This window comes from Gopherus flavomarginatus, chromosome 7 (genome assembly GCF_025201925.1).
Source record: "Gopherus flavomarginatus isolate rGopFla2 chromosome 7, rGopFla2.mat.asm, whole genome shotgun sequence".
Taxonomy (NCBI): domain Eukaryota; kingdom Metazoa; phylum Chordata; order Testudines; family Testudinidae; genus Gopherus; species Gopherus flavomarginatus.
Genome location: NC_066623.1, coordinates 18,852,669 through 18,877,385, shown reverse-complemented (window position 1 = coordinate 18,877,385; position 24,717 = coordinate 18,852,669). Strand labels below are relative to the sequence as shown.

The 24,717-nt window shown below is 41.1% G+C and overlaps 1 protein-coding gene across 4 annotated transcripts in view; it reads right to left on the bottom strand.

The window, feature by feature from the left end:
* STK32A (serine/threonine kinase 32A) overlaps window positions 1-24,717 on the bottom strand; it is a 92,651-nt gene that overhangs the window by 5,627 nt on the left and 62,307 nt on the right. For all 4 annotated transcript variants that reach the window (XM_050962760.1, XM_050962758.1, XM_050962759.1 and 1 more), the window contains 5 exons: window positions 14,020-14,109; window positions 8,774-8,871; window positions 6,445-6,561; window positions 2,536-2,661; window positions 1,507-1,635 (listed from right to left, as the gene is read on the bottom strand). In XM_050962760.1, coding sequence (XP_050818717.1) covers window positions 1,507-1,635; window positions 2,536-2,661; window positions 6,445-6,561; window positions 8,774-8,871; window positions 14,020-14,109 — 560 coding nt within the window. The remainder of the gene's footprint in view (window positions 1-1,506; window positions 1,636-2,535; window positions 2,662-6,444; window positions 6,562-8,773; window positions 8,872-14,019; window positions 14,110-24,717) is intronic.

The following is a 24,717-nucleotide window of genomic DNA, read 5'->3' as shown; positions in this document are numbered from 1 at the left end:
TGCTGGCAACATTCACTCTGCACAGCTGATTCAGAAGGGGTGGGGATCAGGCTGCTTTTGCTTCCACTGATGGAGTAATAAAAAGGACCAGTTTTGTAAATGAAAGAGCTCTTATCCCAGCCCATGATAAAATACTTAAGATGCTAAGAGATTCAGCTGACCTTTAAAATAACTTAATTTTTTAAAAATCCAATTCTATTTACTTAGAGGATCTTTATCATAGAAGAGGGATGAGGGAGACTTCAGCTTTAACAAAGCCCTATGGCACCTATGCAGGGGAGAAATTCCAGCCACACAGAAGTTGATGGGAGTTTTGACATTGACTTCAGTGGGGTCTGGATTTCACTCTAGGACTTTGTTAGGCTCCCTCCTAATGTTATCATGACCTGCCAACATGTTTTAAACACAACTGATTTTCCTAGTCTAAACATGGCCTTGGAAACACTTCACCTTTTAGATGACTGAACTGAAAGGGAGGACAGGCTCCTACCCCAAATTGGCCTTCAGCATCAGGGAAGAGGGACAGCTCAGTGGTTTGAGCATTGGCCTCTGAACCCAGGATTGTGAGTTCAATCCTTGAGAGGGCCACTTAGGGATATGGGGCAAAAATCAGTACTTGGTCCTGCTAGTGAAGGCAGGAAGCTGGACTTGATGACCTTTTGAGGTCCCTCCCAGTTCTAGGAGATAGGTATATCTCCAATTATAATACAAATAAACTGGGTGGTGCATTGTGTGCCTTAAAAACTGGATTTCCACTTCCGGAGACATAGACTCAACATCTGGTTTAGTTTGATCACAATTGAAAATGAGGTTGTGGGTGGTCTGATCCTAGCCCATAATGATGATTTGCCCACATTGAAAATCCTGCTGCATGCTTAGCATAATGGAGCCATGTTGGCTGCAGAGAGGCCAGGGTTTGGAATAGTGGGGGAGTCATAAGAGTTTGCTGGTACCTTGGAAGTGCTGCTTGGGAGAAGCTTGCAAAACACCTTCCTGACTTGTGCTCAGGTGTGAGAAACTGGAGCGGCACCATTTCCTACCACTCTGACCCAGTCTTGCAGTAAATTATCTCCAGCAAAACATTAGCAGCAGCAAAGTCAGAAACTAGTCCTTCCCGTACTCCATTCCCTGAAATTCAAAGCCATCTGGGACTGTTTAAATCCCAACATTAGCCACCACGGGCAATTCCTCCTCTCCCCCAACTTTTTAAAAATGAAATTAAATGCAAAATCTATGTTATGAAACATCAAAACTACATAACTAAGATAGAGATTTAGAAAAGAGATTTATGCACAAGTTAATGTTCCTTTTTGCAAATCATGCTGTCCCTGGTGCATATTCTGTCACTAGTACAGAGAGGTTTTGTGACCAAAGCCATCCCAACAGCAACAATCAGACTATTTACATGTTTGCATTTTGCTGCCTCCATATGAAATATCAAGCGGGTTTTTGTGCAAAGAAAGGGATTTCCAAGACCGTAGGTACCAGCCTCTCTTTCGCTCTCACCTGTGAGGAATAGCTTTTGTTGGTATCTTTCTCCTTCTTAGCTAAGCGCTTCTTTTTCTTATGAAGAGGTTTGGACTCCAGGATCATTTCTTCAAGTTCGAAGGTTGGGTCACAATTCAGTCTCCCTTTCTATAGGGGAGAGAAAGGTCACCTGAGCTAAATCCACCCTGCCTTGAAGAGGCTCTTACAAACAGGAAAGAACCTGGGAAATAACTCGCTAATGAATAAACCAGTAACAATCATCTAGCCAGCGCTCCTGCTGAAACTTGTACATATTTTATCACCCCCCTCGGTTAGAAGGACACTGTCAAGGTCCAGTGCATCATTCTAAAAATTGCTTTCTCATTTATTCATTGTTGTTTATACTGATTCCTTGGATGCTTCAAAGAGAAATCTAGAGTATTCCTCTCCAGAATTGTCATTTTCTTCCTTAGGTATATATGCATTGGTTTGTTATCAAGGGTCATTTGTCAGGATAAGTGGCTGTTCTAAAGTGGCTGGCAAGAACCAAGTCATACGCATAACGCATATCGGGGCTGTGCACATTTTTTTAAATTCTAGAATGATCCCAAGCACGGTTGCTCACAGCAGTTTGTTACTGCGGGATTGCTCATAAGCGCAGCGGATAGGCATGCTAGTTTGTTATTATAGGGTTGGTTACAAGCGCGGAATTCTCTGCACACAGGTTTGAAAACACAGGGTTTCTTGTAAGTGCATTAGAGCACTTCTTCTAATACACAGAGAGAGAATTAATGAGGACATTACAAACTCTAACAATACTACAAATTGTGAGCATCCAACATTGGTAATTATCCCTTTAACAGTCTTAATCACAAAATGAAAATTCTCTCCTGATTTTCCCGTGCCTTGCACCTCGTGTAGTAATATATACCTGTGCAAAGTGTGTGCAAAAGTACATTATTTTTCTGATCTAGTGCAAAGTAGTGGAGAATCAGGTGCAGTGTATAGGAGGTTACTCTGATTGTGTAGACACCCTAAATGATGTTTTTTTAAAAAAAATTGTCTTACAGTGGGAATGAATCCTGGCATTATCCTCTTCTGTAGGACTGCATCCCAGTTAATATCAGCCAGATACGGAAAGTCCTGGATATTTTTCAGCTGAGCAAAACGTTCCTCAGGATTTGGCTCAAGCAACTGGCAATGGGAATTAAACACAATAGTTTAGACACCAGGCCATAGGATGCCAATCAGGAGAAAAAGGGTGTATATATATCAATCACATGGGTGTGAATCTTATATCTGTCTATATGTATATGGTGCCTTTTTAAAATGTACCAGTTTTGCCTTAGCTCAATACTGAACCCATGATATTCACCCTATTCTCTTTATTCAGTGAATACCTAGGGAATGCTTCAAATACTACAGTAGTAATGCTATGTAGTTACAAAGGAAATTGAAAAGGTCTGAAGAGCAACAATCTGTGTTTATATAGGAATATATACACATGCACACCCTCAAGCCTATCGTTGATACTACAAATATCAATGTTATTTGCTATCTATCAATGTGTAGGAAAAGGACAGAATTTAGGCTACATTGTTATTGACTACAGACCACACAATAAAGTGGGTACGGAGGAAGGGGAATGGGCAGAGTTCTTCTCCTGGTCCTGAACACAGCAGCTGGCCGAGTTGAGTTGGTTTGGGTGGTGATGTAATTTGCACCAGGTACCAGCCTCTCTTTCGCTTTGCCAATGGCAAATGATTTCCTCCATTCCCAGATCACCAGGGTAGCAGGGAGGGAGTGGTGCCTCAAAGAGGGCTACTCTTGGTTTGGCAGTTTATGCACCACCCAGTCTCTTAAGAGTGGTGCCGAACAGCACAATGTAGCCCCTTGTCTACATCACTGACCCTAACTCTGTCCACTCTTTCCCCCCTCTTCTTAGTTAAGATTCTATTCTCCATTAGCTTTCGGGCAGTCGTAACTGACTGCAGTGCCTAGATGGGCAGAGTTAACCTTAACCCTCCAGTTGAGAGTATACTGTAAGAGTTAAACAGCCTGACTATGGCTCCAGGTGTCCACCCACCTGTACAAGCAGGAAGAGTCACCAGCACCACTCCAGAGGGCTGTGTTAGCAACCTGGCATTTCAGATCAGTACACATTAGCGCAGGGTCTTTTTTTAATTTTGGTCAGAAGCTAAGTAGTTTAATCTGTGCTGGCCTGAAGCTCACAGCACAGAGATCTCAGTCCATTCTCTGGTCCCACATATCACCCAGTCCAGGGTGCAACACACAGACTCCAGCATCAGAGCCAAAGTAATCTCATTGCTAATGACTCTTCAACTGGGCTGCATACTTGGCTACAGCTCAAGATTTTCCTTTAGTAACGACTCAGTGAGTTCTTTCTTATTAGCAAGTTAAGCGGCGCATCCACCAAGATGTCACCAGATGTCCTTGAGTGTGAACAAGTCATCCAAAGTGCTCTGTTTTGATAGGTTCTTTCCTTTCACAGGGAAACTCAGAAAAATGGAACATGTTCTAAAATGTTTCCCTCCCTCTCTCCAGTTTAAATAAAATTCCTGAGGGACCAGCTTCGTCTTCACTTTCTCGGTATTTGGATCTGATTTCTCACTCCACTTCCCCATCAAACTCTACTGAAAATGTATGTGTATTTGGCATTTTATTCTCCTGTCTCCAACACAACAGTGAAATTGGAAACTGCAGATCAAAAAGGCATCTTTCCAAAGAAGACACATCTAATCACAGCGTAGAAAACTCAATTAACACCAGGGAGGCAGAGGGACTGGCTAGAGTGCTAATAAGGGGGTATAATTAAGAGAAATGGGATGCAAAAAAAAATGCAGGGTATGGATATTAAGAAAAGTTTTTAATTGTGAGCTCTATTAGGCTGTATCATAGTCTTCCAAGGACACCGGTGGAATCACAATGGGTAGTGCTCTATATTGTTAGGAAGCAACTGGCAGGCTTAATATTTATTTAACGGAGGTATGAAGATGGTTCCTATTACTATTGTATCTAGGCATCCCACAACCTTCAGTGGATTTATCCTCACAACACACCCCTGTGAGGTAGACAAGGACTATTTACCCCCACATTAGAGATGGGGAACTGAGGCAAAGAGAGATTAAATGACTTGCCTAAGGTAATTTGTGATGGAGCAGGAAACTGAACTCAGGACTCTCAATTTCCAGGTTAATACCCTACCCACTGAACCATCCTCCCTTTCTAACATCTATGAGTCTATGAAACCATGGCAGTGGTCCTACTTGTCTTCACATTTCTCAATGAATCCAGTGGGGATTTTTCATATTAGCTACAATACAAGTTAGCAATTGAATTGTGTCTTTCAAGTTCTGTGGTTCAAGATTGCAAGACGTTCTGGTAGCACATTCTAAAATAACCCCATAAAAACACTTCATCAAATGTAATGAATAAGCTGACAACTTGAAACACCATTTTAGCGTTAGTGCTTGCAACCCGAGTGAGAATGATATAAAGTGGAGGTGCAAAATCTATACTGTCAGAGTGTGAATGATATGCAGGCTGAGAGTAAACATCACTCACAATTCATTTTCACCATTCCAAGTACTGTGCTTAAACACAAAATGCAAGTAATGTGGGTCTGTTACTAATGATCAAACGCATTGCACCTTAATATGAAATTCACTGGAGATATTTGAACGGGACAAAACTTAACATCCCAGTTGGCCTCACATATAATAAATATTGCTCCTAAACCAGATGCAAAGGGGCACATGGACATTTAAATAAATTGTGACACTGCATTATTAATTCAAGAGGTAGCCTGTGGGATTTACAGCATGTTGTGGTTCAGGAGAAAAATTCCAGCAAAGGTAAAAATATATAGAAATACCAAGGATGTCTGCGTAAAGATCCCTGTGTCGCTGTTTGGCCTGGTTAAACTCAAGCTCAGGTATTAACTATTCCTCTTTCCTAAATTCTCCCATTTCATTTTAATTAAATGGATATTTTTCAATCTTCCTCCTAAAAACACTGCTGTGCTGCATTTCCAGTGAAGAATTGTTCCCATGGCTCTAGCCTAGTCCATGTCTATTTCAGTGGTAGGGATAACTGTACCCAGAGTCTTTGGGAAGAAAAATGGTCATAAATGCTAGGGATTCTTTTACTATTCACACGTAGGGCTAGTCTTAAAAAAATACCAAAAAAAAATTATTTCTCACAATATTTCAAAATGTTGACGGACCCATTTAGCAGGGTTCAAAATGGACTAGTTACCCTTTTCCATGGTATTTTCTGCTAAGACTGTTATTCAAATGGTTTCCAAAATCCTTATCAAATGTTTTGTCTCCTGAAAACCTGCCTTCAGTAAGAAATTGTGGGTTTAGGTTAACAAACAGTTTTTATAACAATTTTGAAAACAATGTTGATAAAAATGTCAGTGAAAATCGAGAAAAACGGTTTCAGAAAATGATATGGGAAATGGAACAAAGGGAGAATATCAGCATTTTTTGTGAAAAGTTTGCATTTTGGAAAAAATGTTTTTTTCAACAAAATAGAAAGCTTTGTGTGAAAAATTTTGACCAACTCTATTTATCTCTTTCTCTAATTCCCCACGGTGATTTCAGAGGGACAAAGGAGGCTCCTGGGCCAGTCTGAAGGACGCTGATCCTGCATATATCCTGAGAACAGGGGCAACACCAATGCAAGCTTCCCTGTTACTGGGCCCTCAATGTACCCTGACCTGGAGGTAACACTCAGTAAGGCTTCCAGCTAGTGATTATATCAGTGTGGATATCTTTAGTCATTTTAAAGAGGGCACCAAGAGCCACGAGAAGGTCACTAACACTGGACCTGACCTGGACAGGATTTGCAGTGGAAGCCTAAGGATAATCCAAGAGCCAGTGAGCACAATGCACTCTTAGATGTGAATATATCCATTCCCCTGAGTTATCCCGTCTCCCCACCTGCTCTCACCTTTTTGACTAGCGATACCATTTCTTTAGACCAAGCAGCAGGATACATTACAGTAGCTGTCCTGAACACGTGAGCAATTTCGTTTGGCGATGTGTTGGAGCGAATGTGATAGGGCCTCTGTGAAAAACACAAGGAAACCATTTCACTAAAAAAAAAAAAAAAAAATCTTTTGGAAATCTTCCTAGGGCAAAGTCTCCAAACAGAGTCTCTTTGTGCCATTCTCCAAGCCCCCCCATTGCTGCTCTAGATTGAACCATTGAAAGTCAGTCACTGCAGAGGCTAACTCAATTGAAGTAAATAAATTACTAGAGGACTGAATAATAACAAATAATAATAATGAGACATTTGAACAGCAAGATGAATATGAGGGAAAAGCAAAGGGTAGAGCTGTCACCCAGCCGGTATTTCCTTGGCAAAGCCAGAATTTGAACTTAAAAAGGCCATTAAAGTGAAATTAATTTACTGGTACTACAAAGGCCAGTACTTTCTCAACATTCTCTGTTAAATGTAAATGGTATTTTCTGTTCATTTCTCAAGTGTGAGATAATTTTGACAAGGTAGAGGCTAGTGGTTTTCCTCTCTGCTTCTTCTTTCCTTTGGAAAGATAACAACATCAACAAAGGGGAAAAAAGAACAATATGAAAAAGAACACCTCATAGCAGAGGTAGCTGAACAGAGTTTCACAGGTATGGCTCGGGATGCAGAAGGGCTGTTCATTTATGCATTGTGAATGTCCTAGAGCTAGGAGTGAATGGACCCTTCACTTTCATTTTAGATGCCAGCCTGAATTCTGGCCAGAGATCTTTAGGATATATATTCAAAGTGGAGAGGATGTTGCACCTTTTAACATCTTTGACATATCACTGCATTTGGAGCATGCTAAGTCCAAATTTTCCAGAAAAAAAATGTGCAACCAAGCAGGCAAAGCATAATCACAGTAACAATGCATGTAGACTAATTGCACATCTGACTGGTGCGTGCAACTACGTACAGCTCAACATTTAACTTGAAATTAATAAAGGAAGTTTGTGTATACAAGGGAAGGATTGCTGTATAACTTTGTTTTTGAAGTTTTTTTAATTCCCAGATTTTTATTAAAATATGTTGGCAATAAGTGTTCATTTAAAAATAGATGTGAGCAGATACAAATTAATATGTGGAAACAGATGAATTATACTGAATATTTGCAAACAATGTGGGGCAACTCAAGTCTTCCTATAAAAGTTTATCACATTACACTATGGTCACCACTAGTGTCATCAATTTGCTGTGCTATTATGTTTGAATATACTGCAGTATTTTCTACACCTAGATTTGGAAATAACACAAAGTCAAAAGCCTTGGAATAGTAAGTGCAACAGTGTCACAATCCATTTTCTTTTCTAATGATAAAGTAAGTTTTTATGATTTACATTTTCAAAAGTGATTAGAGATTTTGGTTTTGAGTGCTCGGCTGCAGGAAGGCTGCACTGCACATCTGAGAACCACATCCTTTTAACCTGTCCAAGTTGGGGCCCAAAACTTGAGCCACCCAAAATTCACTTTAAAATTTAGATAAGTTTATAAATATATATAAATTAAAATACATTCTGCCCACACAGCTCCTTAAAAGATAAAAAGTGCTATATGCTGGAAATGTAAATATTTTTGAAGAGTATTTTTTTAATCTCACAAACTGTTATGTAATTTTCTTGCTTGGAAAATACAGTTTATTTCATGCTAAGCAACTTTCCATGTTGCCCACCTATTTTTACAAAATTGTTTAAAAGGACTTATCCAAGATGCACCAAACTCTGCAAGTAAGTTACAGCCAAAGACTGAGGCATGACAGGGCATGAATAGTGTTGTATTAATAATTCACACACAGTGGTTCATGTTTGCTCAGACTGCAGAGCCTTAATGCAATAGTAAAATGATTTTTTTAAAAAATGTTTCTTGCATGTTCTGAGCTCAGATTAAATTCTATTACAGTCCCTGCTTTTGGAATTCTTATCCATCAATTAGATGGCTCAGTTTTTACTGCATAACTTATGTTAACTGACAGGGCATTGGACACTCCAAGAACCTGTCACCCTGAGTTATTCTGCACTGCAGTGGTTTCTTTTTGAATTCTTATGAGTCCATCATAAGAATATCTTGATGAAGATTTGATTCCTGCTGCCTGTTTTAAAACAGATTTTAAAGCCCAGATTCCTACTCGTCGTTTTTTCATCCCTGTTAAAAAGCACTTATTTCAATACAGTATTGAAAACAGTAAAGAGAGAAAACAAAACAAAACAAAACAAAAACCCACAACAAATAATAATGAATACAGCTGTATGTACAATACCCGGCCTCTAAGTAGCTCATAGGCAGTAATTCCTAAAGACCACCAGTCAACAGCAAAGGAATAGCCTGTAGATTTTGTTGAGTTAAACATCTCAGGTGCTGAAAAATACAGAAAAATTTGTTTGCTTTATTTCAGAGTCTCAAACAGTAATCATTGACTATTTTCAGCAGTATATGATGTTTCAGTCCTAAGGTGTGAAAAGCATTCCAGACTGTTCTAGTTACCGTCTATCTGTAGTTCTCAAACTTTTGTCCTGGTGACCCCTTTCACATAGGAAGCCTCTGAGTGTAACTCCCCTTATAAATTAAAACCCCTTTTTTGTACATTTAACACTATTATAAATGCTGGAAGCAAAGTGGGGTTTGGGGTGGAGGCTGCCAGCTTGCGACCCTCCATGTAATACAATACCCTTGCGACCCCTTGAGGGGTCCCGCCCCCCAGTTTGAGAACCTCTGCCATATATTTAATTTGTTCCCCTTTGCCCAGTCCTTCACTTGATTATTTTTGGGTTTTTAACAAGCAATGACAGTAACAGGCAGGTTGGGATTCCCATCACCTAAATACGGTTCTTTTCCCCATTCTGCCACTGCTATGCTCATTAACCTTGGGGAACTCACTTAACCTCTCAGCCTCAGTTTCATAATCTAAAGTAGTATTTAGCTACTTCAAAAATCATGGTGGGAGGCTAAGTTAAATGCTGATGTTTGTACAATGCTTTGGGGTCATTACATGACAAGGTCTATATAATGTGTCACTGCTACTATTTGTAGTTTAACTGGGATGGTTACTTGAGGCCAATTCCCATCCATTAGGAAATTACTGCACTTTGGTGTGGAACCAGCATATGACTCATTTAATAGTTTGACAACTTTTCGTATATGCCTACACTGAGAACTGAACACAGACTGATATTTAGACTTTGCAGTCTAATGATATGGACAGTATGATCAGGATTAGTGTGAAGTATTCTGTCGTTGACTTGCTCTGTGATCCTAGACAAGACCTTTAGCGCCTCTCTGCCTCAGTTTTCCCCATATGAGAAATAGGACTATTACTATTTTCTCACCCTAAAGGGGTGTTGTGAGATTACATCCATTAATGGATGTAAGAGTTTTGAGAGCCTTGGATGGAGAAATACAAAGTATTATTTAAACACTTAATGTATAATAAATAAATAAATAAATAAATAATTTGATGTTACAAAGTGTTTGTATGTCTCCTAAGAATTATGCCATTCATAGGGTTAAACAAGTTTTCTATTACATAACTGACGAGGGGGTGGCAATTCAATCTATTTTAGGTTCTTATATAGCCTCTATCACCATAATATTTGATCACGCCACACTCTTTAATATATTTGTCCCCACAACACACCAAGCCCCCGGTGAGGCAAGGCAGCGCTATTATCCCCATTTCACATATGGGGAACTGAGGCATAAAGAGGCTCTGTCTTCTTCAAGCAAGTCTGTGTCAGAGCAGGGAACTGAACTCTGCTCTATCAAGTCTAAGGCTAATATTGACCCACCTATCCTCTCTTTTTATCCTGCAGGAAATGTCCTCAGTCTCAAGTTAGAACTGTCTCAACCTTTTTTATTTGAGAGGTCAGCTAATTTCCTCCTTCATATCCTCTTTCCTTTATCTGAATCCAATTACACTTTCTGTCTAGCAGAACTTAAGAGGGTACATTGCAAACACTGCATTTGGGAGATACAAATGTGGACCTAATGCTAGTTAGCAGGGAGTGACTTCTAGATGGGCGCGGGCCCAACAGCCATTGCTTTTATAGTAGAAAGCTGATAGCCTGACAGGAAGTAGGGCAGGGTCAGAAGATGACCTGACCTTATTCGCGCCATGTGAAAGATTAAGGAAAATGCAATGATATTTTTAGGGGGTGGAGGGTGAGGATCAGTGTCAAAGGAATAAAACAAAACAGAGGAGGAAATCTGGTGCGGGGGATTGTTTGTATGTTTCTTTTTATACTACAGGGTTGAGTCAGGTGATCTGAAGGGTGAAAGGTCAGCTGTTAGGCTAATAAAAGGAGCCTCCCATGGAGGGAAGGAATAATTATGATGGGATGGTAGCAGTAAGGGGAAAACCTTAGATAATGCTTTAACTTTCCTGTACAGACCATCTCTGCTGTGTGAGCTGAGGGTCCTTGTGCTATCTGCAGTCAAATGCTTTTATGACTGTTATGGTTGGTTAGATTCATAGCCTATTTTACAGATGGACACTTCTTAACTTTAAATAAGGAACCTCTCAGTTCAAACTGCTCTAGTTCTGGCACCTTCTTTCATCAGCCATTTTCTGTGCACTGTTGGTCAGATTTTCCACTTACTTACAGTGAGGTTACCCTAGTCAGTGTAACCCCCCCGACTTCCTCCATACAAAGTAGGATTGCCAACAGTCCCTTATTACACGGGATGTCCCTTATTTTCATCTCTGTACAACAAAATTGGGAGTTGCTGAGTACTACAAAAAATAGCAAGCAAAATCTCCAGTGAATGTAGGTGAGTACTGCTTAGGATTATTATTTATTGATGACAACAACAACGATGATGATATTGGGAAGAGGGGTGAGGCAAGGGTGCTAAGAAAACAGTCCCTTAATTTTGAAATGTTGGCAACCCTATGTAAAAGTGAGGTCAAAATCAGGCTCCTCTTGTCTCTGACTAGCCAGGTATTTTACTGGTTTGGTAGCTAAAGAGGTATAAGTAAGAATTTTCTGCATTAGTGGAAGTGGAAAATCAATAGATGAAACTTCTCCAGCAGCAAGAACAGTAAGTATGCTCTGTCTGAAAAACAGACTGGGTATTTTTGCTCCATACACACAAACTTGAGTGGGTGGGTAAATAAAGGGAATTTGGAGGGAGGTTATAGATGCAGCCTTTTTAGTGACAGCTGGAATATCGGAGAAAAAAATGTGTAATACTCTGTGTGATATGGTACATTCCAAAGACATAAAAGTTTGCTCTGAATAGCATGAAGATGAAGAAAGAAACCGTATCTGTGGCAGTGATAGTTTAGTTTAGCAATATCCAGACATGAAACTGACTCCTATCAGAGGCAGGGAATACTGCCCCGCTCCCACCCCCCCAGCCCTGGACGCTGCATTTTAAATATTCAGTTTGGCTTAAATGAATGAACTGATGCTAGCATGTGCCTCCACTGCAGTAAAACCACATATTGCAGATACCATTATTGTATAAACATCATAGGTATCCAGGAAACGAAGACTAGAACACTGCTCCCTTCAACCTCAACCACTGAGGGTGCTTCTGCTTGATCTAAAGTAGCTCCTATAGTTGGTGGTAGTAGCAGCAAGTCTGTTATCACTTCAGGGGTTCTCAACTTTTTTTTTTTTTTCTGAGGCCCCACCCAACAAACTATAAAACCACCATGGCCTTCCTGTGTCACAACTGACTTTCTGCATATAAAAGCCAGGGTCAGCATTAGGGGGTAGCAAACAGGGCAACTGCTTGGGGCCTCGTACCACAAGAAGCTAAACTGCTCAGGTTTCGGCTTCAGCCCAGATGGTGGGGCTCAGGGCCTTGGGCTTCATTCCCATGCAGTGGGGCTTCAGCTTTCTGCCCTGGGCCACAGTGAGTCTGATGCTGGCCCTGCTTGCAGGATCCCCTGAAACCTGCTCATGGCCCCCCAGGGAGCCCCGGACCCCTGGTTGAGAACCACTGATCTACTTTGTGGTCCCACTACTAGACAGCAACATTCCTCACTCATACACAGTAGCCCTGCTACTTTATTTAGCTTGGGACCAAATTGGTGTCTTGTGCTCTCTATAGGGCATGATGCAATATTTGTGTACTTTTGTTCTTTCTCCTAACCAAGAATAGAAGAAAAAAAATGGTGTCCCTACTCCCTTTGTCACCATGACAACCGAGCCTGCTACCAGCCCAATGAGAACCCAAAGATTTGCACTGTATTTTCCTAGCAAGAGCATAACACTTAACACATGGAAGTGCAGAAGGTCAGTGCACAAATGTGCTGCGCACTTGGGAACTGACTCATCCTGCTGACCCTTATCTCCCTCAGGCTTATTTTCAAGCTTTTTCCCTTGTGCACCTCAGTTTCTAGACTGCAGCTGGGCTGATTGTTTGTTTGGTACAGATGGGCACAAATCCATATCAACAGGGTAAATAATTTAAAAGGGGAATCTTCAAAATGAGATTGAAAACCATTCTCATTACTTTCCTGCCCATTGTGGCTGGTGATGTTTGCATCTATCCAATGCTCCCTATATATGTGTGGTGCATTTTTATCTTAATGTCTATATACCACTGTGCAGCCACACTGGTTTTCCTCTGTCCTATTAATGTTACATTTGCAAAGGAATGCAATATTAAACAGAGCATATTGGGCTAGTGGTAAAGCATCTGGATTAGCACCTAGGACTCCTGGAGCCTGATTCATCCCTTCATTACATGGGTTTATATGCCAATGTAATTTGCAGTGTGAGGCCCTGCATCCTTTCCCCTGGCATGCTATTTGATCTATGCAGCCCATGCAAGTTCTACAGGCCAAATTCTGCTTGCCATTACAGCTGGTCTAACTCCAGAGTAACACTATGAACTTCAGTGTAGTTAGTTCAGACTGAGACCCCACTCATGAGAGGTGCCTCTGAGCAGCTTCTGCAAGGTACTCAGTCCATGCTCAACTCACAGTTGATGTTCAGCCCTTTGCAGGATTGAGTCATTACAGCCGTGTAACAGACAGCCTAATACAGCTCTGTGCCTCAGTTTATCCATCTATGAAATGAGGATAATCATGCATATAGTACCTACCTCATAGAGGTGATATGAAGCTTAACTAACATTTGTACAATGCTTAGAGCCTCAAAAAAAATTATTTAACACTCATCTGACCTGGGCACAAGGAACTTGAACAAGGCTTTGTAGCATGACAATAGTGTAACTGAAATTGGTGCCTCTATTAGGCCTCTCCTGGCTCCTCACCTGTTTTGTTAGTTTATCACTTTATGGATCCCAATTCTAAATCAGTATGAGAAAGTATTTCACAGACAGGAGACAAAAAACTTTGGGCAAAAAGAATCTTCTTTCTTCCATCTGTGGTTTGTCTCACTTAAAACCACAGCATTCCTACCTGGCAGGAGTGGAAAGAATTAAAAGTTTCTGAAAGGATTTAATTTCTACCCTCATATATCCCTTGAATTAAGGGCAGGTATTAAACAAAGAATGGCCATTTAAGCAGCCCAGATCTTTATGAATTCTTACCCATATATGGCTTTGTGCCTGCGATCGTGGTGACCTGCATCCCTTTAGTCAGTATTGTGGCAATGTTGAAATCTGTGATGTGCACATGTCCTGAAAGAAAAATTGGAGTTAGTAAATAATTCTTTTCTATTTTGTGTTGGATTCTGGTGCTGCCAGTAGATTTTTAAACCCAGACCTAATCTGCTTTATACATTATTAAATGGTATAAAGATTTGGTGTGGAAAGGGGGCTTCATAGGCAACATAACCTTCTTCATAACATTTCTTTCAGCATTCAGCACAAAACATTTTTTTAAAAAAGGAAACAAAATACTTTTTCTGCTAGTTAACTGTAAGGCTCACCCCTCCAATTGGCTATAAATGGCTCATGGAAGCCGCTAATTGCTGCAGTCTGGACAACAAGGTATATACTTTCTTTGGGACCAGGGCTGCCTTTTTTTTGTTCTCTGTTTGTATAGCGTTTAGCATAATGGGGTCCTGGGCCATGACTGGGACTCCCATGTGCTACCACAATACAAGGTAGTAAATAAATAAATAATACTGGGAACCTGCTAAGAATCCAAGCAATAACAAAATGTACTATGTCACCAATTCATTTCCTTTCTGGAAGAGCAAGACACTGATGACAAAGTAGATGAGGTCCAGACTAATAATACCTTAGCAGAGGGGATTATTAACATGTCTATGGGAACAGCATAAGGGAAACAGACGTTCCAATTTTCTGATATCCTGTTTGATACACATCACTGTAGAACTTCTCACAGCAGCACCTAACACACCTCTATAGATATGCAGAACTTTAATAGTACATTAACCAGTTGTATACAGGATATAAGAAACTATGAAAATCGCAACAAGTAGATAGAAACATACAGGCTAGAAGCTAGAATATAAAAGAGAAAACAGCATTTTTCTGAGCACTGAAACCGAAGGAACTATCCAGTGAACCACAAGAGCAAATTTATGCCTAAAAGTTCCAAATCACACTTAAGCCCTGCAATTCATTTATATTTCATAGAGTAATTCATTAAGATCATGGTATTAGTGTTATAGATGACTGAATTATCACTTATCAAGAAATAAGTCCTTGATAATCAACTCGTGATTAAATAATTTTATCATCCCATTCAACTAACTAGGATCCTTCTTGGAGACACAGAAGGTGCCTCTATAGAAGGGGATCCAGCTCATTGGGAATGTAACTCATTGGGAACCTAATTCTTCCAAGTGAGCCCAAGGCCCCCAAAACTTTGGCAAACAGGAGGAGCACAAGGCTCTCATTCATAATTGGGGTAAACTGCAAGTACATGACTCCAATCGGTTTAATAGCTGGAATATTAGATTACCGTAACGTGCACTGCATGAAGCTCCTGATTAAGACCACTCAAAACTAAAGCTAGGGCAGAATGTGGCAGCCCACTTCTTAAGCAGTTCACATGGGAAGCACGTTCGATTGTGAAATTATTCATGCTTTTACAAATCTAATCTAAATAAATATAGTCTCTTAATGGTTAATAGGAATGGATTTTACTCCTTGATGCATATAGGTAACGCCCACAAATGGAAGATTTGAGCACACATTTCCCTTTACCGTCTCCCCTTTAGGTTTTTGTCTTGGATCATTATAAATAAAAGACTTGGTTCAAGGTAAATTCATTTCTTGGCATGTTTAGTATACAGGGGTAACCGGGTGGAGTACAGTGGCCTGTGAAGTGCAGCTCAGACTAGAGAATCTGGTGGTCTCTTCTGGCCTTGATTCTATTCATCTTGTTATGTTACAATATGGCTGTGACAGTACGGGCTCAGAATACCATTATCCACTCAAAGACACCCATAAAGATGTTTTGCGCTATCAAGAGAGAACATAATTCAGACCTTGTTACAGCAATGCTGATTTCAACTATCTTAGTGACCTTCAACTGGCATGGCCAGAATTGTAGCTCCTTTCTAAGGTCTTCAGCACATTCCAAGAGAGAACGTTCATTTAAAGTTCCACTGCTTTCAGGTGTTTGAGCACTGACCTTCTAGCCTAGCTAAAATCTTGCCCATTTATAACTTCATGCTTTTAATGTCTTGCCATCCTACTCCAGGACATAGCTAGATCTGCACCAAATGTTTCTGTATTGATGAAACCTTAGCAGCAAAATTGGGACGTTTGGCAAGGGAAGTTTGTTAAATGTGGAGAAATCCACTCGGGGGTAGGGGTGGGGGAGAGGAACCACCCTGGAAAATATTTCCCAAGTTTTTATCCTCTTTGATAATTTGCGAGTTTCATTGCTACCTCTCTGTAAATAACCATAGTCATCCCCTTCAAAATACAAAAGTAATTTGGTTGGGGGGGAGCAGTAATTTCTGGAGGGATGGGAAGGCAGGTGGTTGGTTGTAACTGTCTTGTTCCTGAGTGTTCATTAGGGCTATACACAAATATGAGTCCCTTCCCAAAGGTAAAGAAAGTTATAGGTGACTGAGCTCAAGGGCTGGTGAGCAGACCACAGGGACCTGCAGGTTAAAGGGAGAGAATCACCAACTTCTATCTTAGGTAAGTAAACTAGACCACTCCTCAAATGGAGAGAGAATATTTTTTTCATAAGGGGTGGATGGGCCACTCAGTGAGGGCAGCTGTACTTGGCCCAAAGAGGCAGATCCACATAGCTCTTTGATAAGAAACAATTCATATGTTAAAATTATGATGTTGATTATCTTTGATCCATCATATTAAAACTGGTGTCAGGGTAATTTGTTATTTCTGAGAAAACTCATTCTGTACCGACTTGAATCTTTTTATCTCAACATTCTAAACTTGACAACATTGGCTTTAAAGATACAGACTTCCCAGCAGAAGGCATGCAAAGTTTGTCGCATAAAATTTCAGGCAGCCTGACACAAGGGTTTTGCCACTTGCCAAGAACGTGTTTGCCTGGCTTTTCCTCTTCTTTTGTTTCCACCTTCCACATCTTCTCTCTTTGATGCATACATTTTCTTTCAGGCACTTTGTACACTACTGCTTCCTGGCTAAATTCAGAACCACAATTATGGAGCAGGCAAATCAATCTGGCACCTTTCTGCAGTGCTGCTTCAATCCAAAGGAGGGCACTTTTAAGGTAATATTGCTCCCCAAAATGGCAAAAAAACACATATGCAAACCTAAATGCCAACATGGCATAAGGGGCATTAAGGGTGAAATCACAGCAACCACCTAGAACCTGAGTATTTGGGCTCTGTATGCATGGAGCACATGGATGTTAGGGAAGTGAAATCCACAGCATCTGCTAAGTCCTGGATTAGCAGGCACAGTCCCTCTGCACCTGTTGAAGGTGGTGTTGGGGCCACTGGATCAGCATAAATACAGCTTTGTAACTTCTCCTGTGCACCCCTCCTCCCCTCCAGCCTTCCCCCAATGTGGCCTTTCATGGCACTCTATGTGGAGCCTGAGCCAAGACCCTTCCTGTAGCAGTGACAGTCAGGAGCCGCTCGGCAGGCAGACCTCCCATGCAGAGTGGTGCGAACACCCACCATAAGGCCCTCTGCACTGCAGTGAATTTCACCTTTTGAACCCCTGTGGGCTGCATGGGCACAACCCTGCAAGGTGCTGAGGGCTGCCAGTGAATGGGTGCCCTCAATTCCCACTGAGTTCAAGCATCTCCTGAAAGGTGCTGAGCCTCTCAGTCCCTCAAGACTTCAGTGGGAATGCAGAGTGCCGAGCTTGACAGGAAACAGTGTCTTTATCAGGAACAGCAAGCTTCATAGAGAGGTTCTGTGCATGTTATGATGCTTCACAGACTCCTCAGCCTTTTTTCTGAAACAGGAGAACATTGTTGAATTGCTTCTCCTTCCTTTACCACAGAGATCAGGCCCACACCTGTAAGAACCTCCACCTCTGCTCACTGAGTTATTAAGGGCTCATGAAATCAAATCGCATTGCTTATGCATAGCTAGGAATTCACTGCTGGTTTTATTTCAGCTGTTAAAGCCATATAAGTAAAATATGATCAGCTTTTCTGGGAAAGCAAGAACAGCGACTCTACTAATGAGTTTCTGGCCTGAATGATGCAAGGGGGTTTAATGTGCCTCTCCATAATCCTGGCTAAATATTTCTTGTGAAGCAAGAATAGGGTTATTGATACAGGTACTCTGTGGCTAAATTAAAAACCAAAATTAGGGCCTACAAGACTTTTCCAAAATCATGTAGTGACCAAGATATACAGCTCTATACAAAAATCTCACAGGAACACACAGGTAGAGAGGAAATAAAACAGAATAAAGTCCAGACCACTAATCAATATAACTTTGAAATTTAAAAGGGTCAAGCTCACAAAGCTGAAAACAATTATGAGCCAAATCAGCTGGGAGGAAGAATTTAGTCAGAAAAATGTGAGTGACAATTGGTAACTGTTTAAGAACACTTTAATAGACGCCCCAAAAGCTACGATCGAGGAAGAAGGCCATATTATTTAAAAAAAACAAAAAAACTTGGTTTAGAGGGGAAGTGAAAGCAGCTATAAAAATTAATATATAACAAATGGAACAAAGGGAAAACTGATAGTAATTAATATAAATTAGAAGGTAGAAACTATAGAAAATTGATAAGGGAAGCAAAGAGACGAGAAGAACTTTATAGCCAGCAGAGTTAAGGACAATAAGAAGGTTTTTAAAATATATTGGGAACAAAAAGAATCCCAACAATGGAACTGGTCTTTTACTAGATGGAGGAAAAAGAATTTATCAATAGCAATGCAGGGAGAGAAGGACAGAGCCCCTCTATGGGATGACCAGACAGCAAATGTGAAAAATTAGGACAGGGCGTGGGGAGTAACAGGAGCCTAGATAAGAAAAAGACCGAAAAATCGGGACTGTCCCTATAAAATCAGAACATCTGGTCACCCTAGCCCCTCTCCCTCCTTGCCCCTGAGCAGCCAACTGGGGATAGTACTTGACCCCTCCCCCCATGAGTCGCCTCTGCACTGTGATGATCCTATAAGATTGAATGAGCTCAGTATCAACTGGGGTCAGCAGACCTGGCACAGGTGCACTGGCCTTGCTCCCCACAAGTTCCCCACAATTCCTAAACTGGAGCGAACAAGTCCTCAGTCCATGCCATTTCAGATCCTGTGCAGTGTGGCCCACACCACACTCCATACCTTCCCCAGGGCACAGTCAATATAGATTGCCCTTTAGTGTTCAGGATTGAACCAGAAGGCCATCTTCCTCCAAACCTATCCTCCATCGCAATCTCCATTTGGGAACCTGTCTCCTTTCCCTTCCCTAATAGCAGAGCTTCCCCTATCAGGTGCTGTTTCCAAGACCGTGTATCACCCACCCTTTCATCACAGTGAGAGTTTCCCGCTTCACTCTCTCCTCCCCCTCCGGTTGTAAGGGCATTTCTCTTTGGTAGGCTCTAAGGTTCTTCCCACAAGACCCCTCTAATCTCATTTTCTAACAGACAACCCTCCGTTCCTTCGTCTGATTACACCCATGGATAGTCCGCCTCATCTCCTCAGTCGGACACCTCCTTCACAGGTTTCTTCTTTCATCCAACTTCCATAGTCCTCAAGGGTCCATAGTTCCTTACACTTCCCAGAAAAATCATGATGGGAAGACCATGTCTGCGTGTTTTGGAGCTCTTGTCAAACTCTGTCCTGTTGTCACTTTGATCACTAGCAGTAGCTCAGCTGAGGTATCCATTTCCCTTACAGATGTCATCTTCAGTTGCTCTAATGTTGCTGCCTCTTGTTGCAGGACCGCCATCACTGTCCACATTTCCTACCACATTTACTCAGTCTGGTACCACTTTGTCACAAGTCCAGGCCCCATATTGTGCCTCAGTTTCCTAGTTTGGCTACATAAATCAGACTTTATCTGCATCAGACTTTACCTTCAATAACCCCATGTTCAGGGTGGAGGTGAGAAGGGTTATTCATCAATAAACTAACAAAGAAATTGTCCCAGGCTTCAGTTTCCTCCTCACTGAAGTCATTGGCTTCTTACCTCCTTTCTTCAGTAAATCACCAGCAGTCCTGCTTGCCTCCCAGACTCGGCTGCTCCACCCCTGCCCATGCTGGGGTTCAGTTTCTATCCCGCTATTCCTCCTTGGACAGCTAATTTCTTAGTTATTTGCTCCTTCTCCAGAGTGTCTCTTGGTCTTTTCATCTTCCTATTCCATTCCCAGAAGCCAGGCTCTCACTGTAGCTCTCTCTGGTCTAGAGGCAGTCTCTAGCTCTCTTCCTGGAGCTTCCTGACAGAAGCTCCCCACTGTCTCCCATCCCCAGGGACTCTCCCAGTTCTCTGGGGGCTCTTACTGTCAACTCTAAGCCCCCATTCAAGGCTTGTCCCCACAGAGGCCTAGTCCACCTCCTGTGTGTTCCTCCAGCTTGTCACAGAGCTTTTCTAGAGAGAGCTTCCCACATCTGCTGGGCAATTTTCTCTTTATAGCACTCTAGCAGTCTCCCTCTAACTCAGTTGGTCTATTTCTAATTAGCTGGGGAGGTACCACCTGTTTGCTCCCAGGTATTCCCCACAGAGTTGTCATGGGCCTGTTAGGCCATGATCCTTCCTGAAGGCCCACTGGCACCATGATACTGCCATAAATGTTGCTTTCAATGTTCACAGAAACATGAGTGTAAGGGATATTTGGTGCTACTGTCCCTTTGCGTGTATCTTGCAGGCATATGATATTTGCTTTCATGCCAGACAGCATGTCAGCCTTCTCTGCAGGGAATTCCTCCACACTGGAGGTGAGGATTTTAAGTACCATCTTTGGCTGAGACCCTAGGAAGGGTCATTTATATTAACATCTATGTCTATATCGTCTACTGAAATCTTGGTGTCTGTTGTCCAATTTGGTCTCTCCCATGGTCCGTTGCAATGGGAGATTAACAGGGTCATGAGTCAGAAACAGCAGCTAGTCAAGTTAGACATTTCAAAATCAGAAAGTTCACATAACTTCCATCCAAGAGTTTTCAAATTGCCTGCTGAGGAACTGGCTGGACCATTAATGTTGATTTTCAATAAATCTTGGAACACCGGGGAAATTCTAGAAAGCAGGAAGGAAAGTAGTGTTGTGCTAATATTTAAAAAGGGTAAACTGGATGGCCAAGGTATTATAGGCCTGTCAGTCTGACATCAGACTTGGGCCAGGTCATGGAGTGGTTGACACGGTATTTGATTAATAAAGAATTAATGGAGGGTTAGGTAATTAACGCTAATCAACATGGGTTTATGGAAAATAGAGCCTGCCAAACTAACTTAATTTTTTTTAATGAGATTAGAAGTTTGGTTGATAAAGTTAATAGTGTTCATGTACTTAGACTTCTGTACAGTGTTTTATGGAGTACCACAAGATATTTTGTTTAAAAAACTAGACGATATAAAATTAACATGGCACACATTACATGGATTAAAGCTCGCTACTGACAGATCTCAAGGTGTAATTATAAATGAGGAATCATCCCTGAGTGGGTGGATTACAAGCAGGCTCCTACCAGGCTCAGTTCTTCGCCCTACGCTATTTAACACTTTTATCAATGACCTGGAAGAAAACATAAAATCATCATTGGCAAAGTGTGCAGATAGTACAAACATTGTGGGAGTGGTAAATAATAAAGAGGACAGGTCACTAATACAGAGTGATCTAGACTGTTTTGGTAAACTGGGTGCAAGCAAACAATATGTGTTTTTAATACAACTAAATGTAAGTGATAATAGGCTCCTCTGTCTAGCAGAGAAAGGTATAATATGATCCAATTGCTGGAAACTGAAACTAGAGTTCAAACTGGAAATAAGGTATAATTAAAAAAAAGAGAGTAATTAACCACTGCAATTAATTAATTGTGGTAGGTTCTCCATCACTAACCATTTTAAAATCAAGTCTGGACATTTTTTCTAAAAAAATCTGCTCTAGGAATTATTTTGGGGAAGTTCTATGGCCTGTGTTTTTATACAAGAGGTCAGACTAGATGATCGCAACAGTCCCTTCTGGACTTAGAATCTATGAAAATAGAAAATAATCAGAGCTTCAACAGAGGGAGGTGAAGATGAGTATCCAATATGAAGTCCTAAATGGGCAATATTGAGCAAATTTAATTATACAGTGCTTAGACTGTAAGCCCCTTGGTAAGGGACTGTCTCTTTGTGATGTTTGTGAACAGCACCTGGCACTAGGAACATCAATTAGGATACCTCTAGGCACTACTGTAATACAAATAGATTAGACACGAAAGGTAGGTAAATCTTATTCCAAACAGTGTCTGAGTATAAAGGCCATGGTTAATATATCCAGCTTCATCGGGAGAGGACAATGCTGAATAACTCCAAAAAAGTCACTTTCTGGAGTTTCAGCAGTTTCACATTCCACGGACAGCCTCCCTGGCCTGAAACTGGGAAACATGGTTCTCTGCACTGATTGCTATAAATGCTTATATGCTAAGAGAACTATTAGGGCTACACCCAGCTTATTGACCGAGTGCCCTGTAGGTAGGGTTAGTGCTGACAGAAGCACAGACTTCCTTCTGGATGCTGTGAGGCTTCAGTCTGGCTTGATTTTGATGGGAGAAAGCAAAGCTTGAGGAGCCATTGTCCCTCTGGCCTGCCACCTGCACTGCTGGAAGAACATGACTGAAATGTCAGATTGCATCTATCAGCCACCGACTAATTAGCAGACAGAACATGTGTTGCCTTTACCAATTCAACATCCTTCCAAAATCAGCCAGACCACCCTGCTCGCTCCAAAGAGAAAACCCCAGCACTGAAACCTTGGAGAGCACTTGAAGGAGGAGCTGCATAGAGACGAGACAAATGCTTGGTTCTTTTCACATCCTTGTGTCAGCTTTCATTCTCTCTGCCACTCTCCTCTCCTCTTTGCAGGAAATCACATTAATATACATGAATTATAGATGCTATTATTATTATTCAGACTTTGATATTCTGAGCCAAAATCTATGCTCCTCTGGATGCATCATTTATTTGAAGGGATTAATTTAAACACATCCCAAGTTTCCAAAATTTTTTTAACCTCTCAAGAGCTCAGATTGATTGGAATACTAAGCTGGAAGCAGGGTTCTGAAAGCCAAAAATGTTGCAGGGTCACCTGACATCATAATCTATGTATGTTCAAACTTCAATATTTGCAGCTGGGGATGTAGCTACAGTCTAATATTTGATAGGAAAGCAGCCTGTTCATTCCATCCATGGCTGTTGCTGGGAATTTAAGAGTTAAGAAACCCCAAGAGTGTGAACAGGATGTTTTAAGTCTAAAAACTAAAAGATCTAATTAGTCTTTATGGCGTGCCAGCCCAGTTCACCTTGGACAGTTACAGGTAAATCCCAGACTGATGTTACTAGGAAAGGATCATGGTTACCTGCTAGGATCTACTGATTTTATATGTGAGATAGGATGAACTAGTATAATTCACTACCAACCCATGTGAGAAGCAGAAACTCTTGGCTGCAGCAGAGGAAACAGAAGTGAGCAGAGACCATTACGAGACACTTCTGTCTCAGTTTTGTTAGTATAGTAAAACTAAGCAAATCCTTTTAAATAATAATTATGATTCCTGCAAATTTACATTAATTGGATCCTTTCACATTCTCAGATGAACCTGCGGTTTCTTTAATCCAAGAGGTATGTGCAAATTATCACCTTAGGCTTGGAATGATTATTTAATGATCACCAGTTGCTGAAAGAGGCTTCTTTCCTAGGGTTCAGTTCAACTCTCATTGAAGTCCATTGACCTGAGTGGGAGATGAATTGGCCCTTCTAGGGACTACACCTAGGCCCTTCTAGGGCCTATGCCATTTAAGCTCCAACGTAGGTCGTTGGTTGGAACTTCAGTGGTACACAGAGCTTCACCCAGCTCTCTGCACTAGGCTGAATTTCATCTCCAATGCATAACAAGCCCTTGCAGACTATGAACCAACTTACAGTAGTTGCAAATATATTATGTATGTACATTCAGTTTATTCAAGTCAATGCAATAAAAATTCTTTTAACGTGTAATGTGATAATAGGTATTTCCACTGATCAGGAATAAGTAAAATCAACAAAAGAAAGTCCTATCTACAAAGACAAAATGATGATTACAGAATACTCAGGGCTTTCTTGGCCCAGTTAAAGGTCAAAATCAATAAAAATGTCTGTGCCCTTTATAACCCAAGCACTAATCTCTTTCAATGTGGAAGTAGAGCTTAATTGTTGAAATATATTTCACACATGTACAGTTTGGCCAAAGGCCTGCATTGCACTGAATGGATGCTCAAAGCTAGACAGATGGCAAGCAGAATCTAAATGAATACACTTAAGGCCAGATTTTTTTAAAGGTATTTAGATGCCTAAAGAAGTAGTTAGGTGACTAGTAGGACTTTCAGAAGCACCTATTTGCATCATTAAGCACTTAAACGCCTTTCAAAATCTGATCCTTACACCTAAAGGAAGAACCAAAACAACAAAAAATAGAACATCTGTGAACAGACGACAGCTTTCTCTGTACCCATATAGTGTGGGCATAAACCCGGCAAAGTAACATGAGATGGAAGTGTAGTCTGCAGCTCCAACCCAAAGGGGAAGAGCCACTGGAAAACGAGCATAATCTCCCAGTCTAAATATAGATGCAGATGCTGCAAGAACAATTACTCGGGGAAAACAAAAAATGTGAACTGTAGGTAAAAAGCTTTTTGCACGCATGAATAGAATTATGCACCTCTACTG